The 10,422-nt window shown below is 37.7% G+C and overlaps 1 protein-coding gene across 1 annotated transcript; it reads left to right on the top strand.

The window, feature by feature from the left end:
* Positions 1-269: 269 nt before the first annotated feature.
* Positions 270-1,211, top strand: LOC138168415 (olfactory receptor 4K13-like). The gene has a single exon (XM_069097443.1). The coding sequence runs from the start codon at positions 270-272 to the stop codon at positions 1,209-1,211; it is 942 nt and encodes a 313-aa protein (XP_068953544.1).
* The last annotated feature ends 9,211 nt before the right edge of the window (positions 1,212-10,422 follow it).

Below are 10,422 nucleotides of genomic sequence, written 5' to 3' on the forward strand. Positions count from 1 at the left end.
CTTTAAATTTAATTTATCTTTAATTCTCACAACAACCCTAAGAAAGGTGATATGATTTCCATTTTATTATTGAGGAAACAGGCTTACATGAATTAAATTGCTTGCACAAAGGTGTACCAAAGAGTTCTTGGCATTCAATATCATCTGTTTTAGTTATCTAATATTCTTTGCCAATTTCCATATACTAAAAATATTCACCTGAAATTATGACTTCTTTCAGATTGTCTTTCCTACAGAGAATTTCTGGATGCTTCAAGTATATGATTTAGATGGAGATGAAGAACAATTCTATGATAAATGAATTCATTTTGTTAGGCCTCACCAATTCTTGGGAGCTTGAAATTGCCTTTTTTGTTATCTTCTTCCTTGCCTATATATCAATCTTGGCTGGTAACTCTCTCATTATACTTATGGTGACTTTTGACTCCCGCTTACACTCGACCCCCATGTACTTCCTCCTCGCTAATCTCTCCTTTCTTGACATAATACTTTCCACTGTAACTCTCCCTAAAATGATCATAGACTTCTTCAGGGAGAGGAAAACCATCTCCTTTTGGGGATGCATGGCACAAATTTTTCTGGCTCATCTCTTAGGAGGCAGTGAGATGATTCTTCTCATAGTGATGGCTGTTGACAGATATGTTGCAATATGCAAACCACTCCACTATACTAATATCATGAACCATCGAATTCTGGTAGGAAGTGTGCTGCTCTCATGGACAGTTGGCTTTGTGCACACTATGAGCCAAATGGCCTTTATGGTGAGTCTGCCCTTCTGTGGCCCTAATGTGATCGATGATGTTTTTTGTGACCTTCCCCTTGTGTTGAAACTGGCTTGCATTGACACTTATGTCCTGGAACTTCTTGTTGTTGCATTCAGTGGACTGCTTTCCCTGATTTCCTTCATTCTTCTGCTTGTGTCCTATATTGTTATATTAGTTACAGTCTGGCATCGCTCCTCTAGTGGACTGTCTAAGGCTCTGTCTACACTGTCTGCTCATATCACAGTGGTAACTCTTTTCTTTGGGTCACTAATCTTAATCTATGCTTGGCCAGTCAGTAGTTATTCATTAGATAAATTTCTTTCAGTGTTTTACTCAGTTATCACTCCTCTCCTGAATCCAATTATCTATAGCTTGAGGAATCAGGAGATGAAAGCAGCCATCATTCGACTAAGAAGCCGGCACATCTGCTCCAAGACAAACTTCTAAATGATGAGGAATTTTATTTTATTGTACATGAGAGAATATTTCTTACAATGACCAATTATGTATATATGTATGCATATTTTACAAAAAAATCAATCTTATTTTCAAAACATTTTATAAATAATATTCTAGAAATAGTTTTTTTTGTGTGTTTCTGTTTTGTATGTCTCTGACTTTCCCTTAATTTTGAGTTGCTCATAACTGGAATTTAATTCAATCTTGGAATTATAAATTGGAGAAGAATTCAGAAAAGGTTTGTATAGAAAATCATCACTTGAACTAGATTATTTCTAAAATATTTTCCATTCTTTGGTCTTATGATCTTTTGCTATTATTTGAAATATAGTTAAGTTTCAGCTTGATAAACAATGGGGGAAAAGGCTTGAAAAGTTGAATGCTTTAAAGACTTAGTTCAAAGAATAGAGTTTGCTAAATTATCCATGAATATCAAAACAGATTTTAGGTGCTGTGACCAAGGGTTACTAAATCCCTTTACAAAGGATAATTGAGTAATAACTGTGTCACTGATTCATGTTATACAGGGTAAGGTATGGTGTTCATAAGGAAGTTAAATTTATACCAGCAAAGGGCAAGGGTAGACCACTATGAGAATGTTATTCAGATGAGGCTACATTGCATACAATTATAATCACCTATTGGCAGGAAACACACACACACACACACACACACTATTTTGAAAGAAACAAAAATACTAGGTATTAAAAAACCATTGGAGAAACTCTCAGGGCATCTTGTTTCTACTGTGCATGATATTATACCGAACTGAGAAGGCAAAAATTCAGTGGAAATGGTAATTTTGCACATAGAAAGCTAACAATAAGTGTTTTTAATCAACAGGTTTTATATTTTAAAATATTTTATTCATTTCTTTTGTTTTTAATTTGCCTATATTTATCCTTGTATTCTATCCCTTATCCTTTTACAGTCATTACTTAAAACAAGGAATTAAAAAAAAAGGTAGAAGAGAAAAACTTGACACATTGAAAAAACTTATGTTGTTACATATATTGTTAAACTTAGGTCAACCCCATCCTTCACTCCTGATGCCCTATAAAAGTAGACAGATATGTCTTCTCCTATCTCTTCTTTGGGGCCTATCTTTTTTTTTAATTTGACATTATTCAGTTTTATTTTTTTGGTGATTATTTTTCCATTTATTGTTATTGTGGATATTATTTTCCATTGTTTCCATTTGTTGTTATGGTGGATATTATTTTTCTGTCTCAGCATATTTCTCCTTGCATCAGTTCCTGAAAGTCCATATTTCTATGTATTCATCAAGCTCATTGTTTCTCATGGCCCATTTTCCCATCACGTTCAATTACATTCTTGCATCAAAATTTATTTGGTCATTTCCCAGGCAGTGGGCATATTCTTTGTTTATAGTTCTTTCCTATGTCAGCAACAAAAAATACCACCATAAGTATTTTGTTATACACACATATGGAGTTTCTTTTTTATCAAAACTATTTGGAGAGTATACAAATAGCAATGGAATCTCTGGATCATAGAAAATGGATATTTTACTCACTTCATATAGTTACAAAATGGTTTCCATAATATTTGCACTAATATATGTTACCATCATCATATCAAGTCAACAAGCATTTATTAAGTCCTTTGTTCAACATTGATGATCTGAAAGATGGTTAAAACAGTCATTATTCTCAAGGAGTTCAATAAAAAATGTGGAGACTACTTACAAACAATTATGTATAAGCACACTATATTAAGTATATATTGAAGATATGAGAAGGAAGGCATTAGCATGAAGGGATCTCAGGAAAGTTTTTTTTTAATGTGGAGTTTAAAGGACACTCGAAGGAAACCAGGGAAACTAGGAGAGGGTGATGAGGAGGGATAAAATTCTAAGAATGGGGCATAACCAGTGAAAATTTGCAAATTGGGAGGATTGTCAAAGGAATGGTCTGGAGGCCAGAATAATTGGATGATAGAGTACATGATGGGCAGTAGGGTTAATTAAGAGTCAATAAAGATTTTTAAGTGCCTAGTATATGCTGGGAACTGTGATAAGCATGGGGGATACTCTCCAAAAAGCAAATGACAGTCCCTGCTTTTAAAGAAGCCCTAATTTAATGGTTGGGGAAGACAATATATAAACCATTATGTATATTCAAGCTAGCTACAAGATAAACTGGAAATGATTAGCTAAGGAAAGTTACTAGAATTAAGGAACTTTCAAAAAGTTTTCTTCTATCTGAAGGACAAAATGTATATGTGTAATTACATGTAAAATACAATGAAATTGAGGTGGTAATAGGGGTGTGAGATCAAAAGAGGTTTTATTTCTTGAAAAAAATAACCTAAAAGTCTGAATTCCCTGGCACTTTCTGGGTACTTATTGTTGCACTGGATATTCATTGAAGTTTACTGGCTTAAAATTTTTATAACCGAGACAAGACCCTGCATTTGGTTTTTATAGATATTGGGGGAAGGGCAGAGTCAAGATGGTGGATTACAAACAGAAGCCTCCACGCAGTTAGAGGTCCCATCTCCAATTCATGTAAAAGGGGATTCTAAACAAACTCTGGAGCTACAAAACCCACAAGAAGACACAGAGAAGATAGCCTCCCCCTGAGAAGAGCCTAGCAGGTTGGCAGGAATCAGCTAGCAAGATGCTCTGGGAGCTGAGGCCAGCCTCACACCTAGGTTTTAGTCTCAGGGAGGCCTGACCAATGACAAGCTGGAGGGACTTCAGATCACCAGCAGCAGTGGTGATCCAGAATTATCAATCCACAGAGGCTAAGGACAAAGTGAGAGGTCAGTGCAGTGTGGACTTTGGGACCCAGTAGTTGAGAGTGCCTCAGCTTTTGCCCCCGGGGGATAAAGTACCGAGTGCTGCAGAGCAGCTGCTTCCACATGGAAGCTTCAGCTCCTGGCCTGCAGAGTGTAAGGGGACCAAGTGACTAGTCTGAAGGGTTTTAGCTCTTGCTTTAACCTACTTGGTTCTGTATTGTGGTCTAGGGTGCAGGTCCTGGGTTGTGTGACCATCTTGCCAGAGTGTGTGTAGGCTTCAGAGAGGGCACACAACTAATACCTTCAGCAGCTGACAAAACACCAGTGTTTGGAATGAAGTTCCCCTATCTTGTGGCAGAGGCCTACTGTGTCAAAAATCCCAGGGGTCAAGTGACTGAGAGGTGACATGACTAGGCAAAGGAAGCAAATAATACAGAGCAATCCAACATTAGACTCCTATTTTGGGGACAAAAAGGATCAAAGTATGGAACAGGAGGAAGACAGTGAAGTCAGAACTACAGCACCAAATGCTTCCAAGAAAAATATGAGTTGGTTAAAAGCCATAGAGGATCATAAGAAGCAGGTAAAAAAAAGTGGAGGAAATATTGGGAAGAGAAATGAAGATGATACAAAAAAATTATGAAATGAGAGTTCACACCCTGACTGAGGAAAATAACACTTTTAAAAACAGACTAACTCAAATGGCAAAAGAGGCTCAAAAAGACAATGAGGAGAAGAATTCCTTAAAAAGCCAAATTTGCCAGATGGAAAAAGAATCTCAAAAGCTCACTGAAGAGAATCATTCCATTAGATTTGAGCAAATGGCAGCTAATGACTTTATGAGAAATCAAGATGCTGTGAAACAGATTCAAACAAATGAAAGAAAAGAAGGCATTGTGAAATATCTCATTGGAAAAACCACTAACCTGCAAAATAGATCCAGGAGAGAGAATTTAAAAATTATAGTACTACCTGAAAGCCATGATCAAAGAAAGAACCTATAGAAATCACCCTCCAGGAAATCCTCAAGGAAAACTGCCCTGATGTTTTAGAATCAGAGGGCAAAATAGAGGTGAAAGACTCCACCGATCACCCCCTGAAAAAGATCCCAAATAGAAAACTCCTAGGAATATTATAGCCAGGTTCTGGAGTTCCCAGATTAAGGAGAGAATATTACAAGAAGCCAGGAAGAAACAATTTGAATATTGTGGAAACACAATCAGGATAACTCAGGATCTGGCAGCTTCTACACTGAGGGATCGAAGGGCTTGGAATATGATATTCTGGAGGTCAAAGGAGCTGGGTTTATAACCAAGAATCACCAACCCAGCAAAACTGATCATCATGTTTCAGAGGAAAATATGGTCATTCAGTGGAATAGAGGACTTTCAAGCAATCTTTTTTTTTTAAATTTTTCAAATGCTTTATTAACTTCAGATTTACATCATTTATTTCCACCAGATTTTGAGTTGCAAATTTTCTCCCCTTTTATCCCCTAGCACCCGCCCCAAAATAGTCCCACAGCATGTCCCCTCCTCCAATCTGCTCTCTCCCATATTTTCTCCCATACCCATTTCGACTTTTCTAGTGGAACTCTATGCCCAAGTGCCTGTATATCTTATTTCCTAATTACAGGTAAAATGGTATTAATAATAGTATATATATTTAAACATTTGATTTTAATACTTTGAATTCCATATTCATTCCCTTCCTCCCTTGTCACCCACCCTTACTGGGAAGATAATCAGTTCAGTCTAGGTTGTACAAGTGTGGCTAATGCAAAACAATAACATAGTAGATATGTTGTAAAAGACTAGCTGTATTTCCCTCTCTTCAATGCCGCGTCCCACTTATTCTATTCTCTACTTTTATCCCATCCCTTTTCAAAAGTGGGTTCTTCCAACTTCTCTCCCCCCAAGCCTGCCCTCCCTTCCATCATCCGCCCTGTCATCCCCTTCCCCCCTACATTCCTGTAGGGCGAGATACCCTATTTAGTGTGTATTTCATTCCCTCATCAAGCCAAATTCAATGGGAATAAGGTTGACCCATTCCCTTTTGCCTTCCTATTCTTCCCCTCCATTGTAACCATTTCCCCTTGCCTCTTCTATATGACATAGTTTACCCCATTCTGTCTCTCCCCATATCCTCTCATTATATTCCTCTCTCACCTCTTAATTTGACCTTTTAAGTATCATCCCTGCTTGTTAAATTGGTCTTGTGCCCTGTATCTATGTATACCTGTAAACATATATATATATATATATATACATATGTCTATATATATATATATCACATATATATTCATATGCCCATATACCCTCATATATAGACATACATAGTTCTATTCCTTTAAACTACTGAGAAAAATTTCATAAGCTACAATTATTGTTTTTCCATGTAGGAATGTTAATAGTTCAGCTTTGATAAGTTCCTTATAATTTCTTTTCCCTATTTATCTTCTCATGCTTCTCTTGCTTCTTGTATCTAAATGTCAAATTTTCTATTCAACTCTTGTTTGTTCATTAAGAATGCTTGAAAGTCCTCTATTCCACTGAATTACCATATTTTCCCCTGAAACATGGTACTTAGTTTTGCTGGGTAGGTGATTCTTGGTTTTAATCCCAGCTCCTTTGACCTCCAGAATATCATATTCCAAGCCCTTCGATCCCTCAGTGTAGAAGATACCAGATCCTGGGTTATCCTGATTGTGTTTCCACAATATTCAAATTGTTTCTTCCTGGCTGCTTGTAATATTCTGTCCTTGATGTGGGAATTCCTGGACCTGGCTATAATATTCCTAGGAGTTTTCTTTTTGGGACCTTCTTCAGGAGGTGATCGGTGGCTTCTTTCAACCTCTATTTTTTACCTTGGGTTCTAAAACATCAGTGCAGTTTTCTTTGAGCATTTCCTGGAGAATGATTTCTAGGTTCTTACTTTGATCATGGCTTTCAGGTAGTCCAATAACTTTTAAATTATTTCTCCTGGGAAATTTGTACACAATTACAGACACAACGTATGTGTGATGGCCAACTTTGATAGACTGGACTCCTCTCAGCAATGCAGTGATATAAGTCAATCCCAAGATTCATGATGGAGAGAAACATGTGCATCCAGAGAAAGAATTAGAAAGAACTTCCAGGTGGAAGCAAAATACCTGATCTTTTTCCTTCTCTTATTCGGTTTTATGTCCTCTTTACCATTTTTCATTCCAGCTGATACAATCCGTCTTTATAATCTGACTAATGTATAATGCGGAAGTATTTACAGACCCTATACTTGACTATATGCTGCCATGGCGGGGGGGAGGGGAGGGAGGGGAACAAAATGTGAAACTCAAGGAATTGTGGAATTGAATCATGTAAACTAAAAGGAAACAAACAAATTAATTAAAAAATAAAAATTAAAAAAAAAGAAAAAAATTATCTTTCCTGGATCTATTTTCCATGTCAGTGGTTTTTCCTATGAGATATTTCACATTGCTTTCTATTCTTTCATTTGTTTGGATCTGTTTAACAGCATCTTGATTTCTCATAAAGTCATTAGCTTCCCTTTGCTCCAATCTCATTCTGAAAGAATGATTCTCCTCAGTGAGCTTTTGAGATTCTTTTTCCATCTGACAAATTCATCTTTTGAATGCATTCTTCTCCTCATTGCCTTTTTGACCCTCTTTTGTCATTTGAGTTAGTTTATTTTTTAACATGTATTTTCCTCAGTCAGGCTGTTGATTCTCATTTTGCAATTTTCTTGCATCATTCTCATTTCTCTTCCCAATTTTTCCTCCTCTCCTCTTATCTGCTTCTTAAGGTCCTCTTTGGCGTGTAACCAGCTTGTATTTTGGTGCAGGAGTTCTGACTTCACTGTCTTCCTCCTGTTCCATGCTTTGCTCCTTTTTGTCCCCAAAATAGGAGTCTAATGTTGGAATCTTCTGTCTGATTTGTTTCCTTTGCCTGGTCATGTCACCCCTCATTCACTTTACCCCTGGGCTTTTTGGCACAGTAGGACTCTGCCACCAGACAGTGGAGCTTCTGTCCCAAACACTGGGGTTTTCTCAGCTGCCAGAGGTATTAGATGGGTGCCCTCTCTGAGGCTTCCACAGGCTCTGGCAAGCTGGTCATGAACCCCAGGACCTCCACCCTAGACTGCAATCCACATCCAAGAAGGTTAAAGCAAGAACGATTACCCCTCAGTCTGGTGCTTGGGCCCCTACACTCTGCAGGCCAGGAGCTGAAGCTGCCACGTGGTGCTGGCTGTCCTTGCTGGTGTCTCAGGGGCTTCTCATTCCATGCAAAAGCCATGCACTCCCACTTACTGGGTCCCAAAGTCCAGACTGCACTGACCTCTCACTTTGTCCTTCACATCTATGTGTTGGTAATTCTGGAAATGGCCACAGCTGCTGCTGATCTGGAGTCCCTCTGACTGGTGGCTGGTCAGGCCCACCCTGGGGCTAAAGCCTCAGTGTGGGGCTGCCTCTGCAACCAGATCACTGCGTTGGACGATTCCTGCCCGTTTGGCGGGCTGTCCTTAGCAGGAGGTTAGCTTCTCTGTTTCATTTTGTGGGTTCTGCCCTTTCACGTATTCTTGTTGAAAAAACCAGAGTTGAATAGAAAATTTGACATTCAGATACAAGAAGCAAGAGAAGCATGAGAAGGTAAACAGGGAAAAGAAATCATAAGGGACTTATCAAAGCTGAACTATTAACATTCCTACATGAAAAAAACAATAATTGTAACTGATAAAACTTTTCTCAGTGTGAAAATAATTGAAGGGAATAGAAATATATATTTATGTCTATATCAGAGGTTATACAGGCGTATGAATACATTTACGAATGTGTGTATGTATGTTTACAGGTATACATAGATAGAGGGCACAGGACCAATTTAATAGGAAGGGATGATACTTAAAAGGTGAAATCAAGATATGAGAGAGGAATATAATGAGAGGAGATGGGGAGAGACAGAATGGGGTAAACTTTCTCATATAGAAGAGGCAAGGGAATTGGTTAAAATGGAGGGGAAGAATAGGAAGCCAAAAGGAAATAGGTCAACCTTATTCCCATTGAATTTGGCTTGAGGAGGGAATGAAATACACACTAAATAGAGTATCTCACCCTACAGGAGAGTAGGGGGGAAGGGGATGAGAGGGGGTATGATGGAAAGGAGGGCAGGTGGGGGGATGGAAGTGGGAACCACCCACTTTTGAAAAGGGATGGGATCAAAGTAGAGAATAGAACAAGTGGGAGGTTGGATAGGAGAGAGGTAGATATAGTCAGTCTTTTACAATATATCTACTATGTTATTGTTTTGCATTAGCCACACATGTACAACCTATACTGAACTGCTTATCTTCCCAGTAAGGGTGGGTGACAAGGGAGGAAGGGAATGCATCTGGAATTCAAAGTTTTAAAATCGAATACTCAAATATGTATATATATATATATGTGTGTGTGTGTGTATACTTTTATTAATATTATTTTACATGTAATTGGTAAATAAGATATACAAGTACTGGGGCATAGAGATCCACCTGCCGTACTGGAAAAGTCGAAGGGGATATGGGAGAAGTTATGGGAGAAAATAGATTGGAGGAAAGGATATTCTTTGGGGCTGCTATTCTGGGGTGGTGGGCAGGGGAAATACGTTGAGAAAATCTGTAACTCAAAATCTGGTGGAAATGAATGATGTAAATCAGAAGTTAATAAAGCATTTGAAAAATTAAAAAAAAGATGTTGGGGTAGAAGACAAATATGGCAGAGAGATAGGAAGGAGAGAAATACATTAGATATGTACATATTCACACTGACTGTTAATCAGTGCTCTATCAGTGGCCTTTCTCTTCTTCCATGTGAGATATAGGAGAATATTTTCTAAAGCATGTTCAGATGCATAATTTTTGTTCTTTGGTAAAATTCGCCAAATACCTTAACGACCAGGGAACTAACCTTTCTCATGTAGCTTAGGGGAAAAATGTGTGGTTCTCTAATGACTCTCAGGGGGATTTGCTGTTCTGAATTTTAGTTCATTATTACATACAGGTTTTTCCTATAATTTTTCCCCCCTACCTGACAGTGTATATAAGACTCTCTTCCTAAAGTGAGAAGAATGTAACCAAGAGGATCAAAATCTCAAGGTGTTCATATGTCTTTGAGGTCTTTTTCTATAGCTGGTAGGTTGAATAACCAATGCTAATATACTGAGATTTCTGTGTAACAACCACCTAATATATATATATATATATATATATATATTGTCTAAATAGAAAAAAAAATGTACTTTCCATTGAAGGGGTGAATGACTTAACCTTTCCAGACCTATTTCCTCATCAGAATAACAAAAAGATGGCACTACTTCAACCATATGATTTTAAGAAGAATAAGTTATTCTTAGCCAGTACCTCAGTGACTATTTCCAGGTAAAATAAAATCAGGAGATCTAAT

The sequence above is a fragment of the Petaurus breviceps genome, unplaced genomic scaffold, assembly GCF_028583685.1.
Source record: "Petaurus breviceps papuanus isolate PSGF00001 unplaced genomic scaffold, PetGlider_PUasm1.0 37, whole genome shotgun sequence".
NCBI lineage: Eukaryota > Metazoa > Chordata > Mammalia > Diprotodontia > Petauridae > Petaurus > Petaurus breviceps.

What these genes read in the sequence shown, in the direction of transcription:
- LOC138168415 (XM_069097443.1), top strand. Translation starts at nt 270, where the DNA reads ATGGAGATGAAGAACAATTCTATGATAAATGAATTCATTTTGTTAGGC.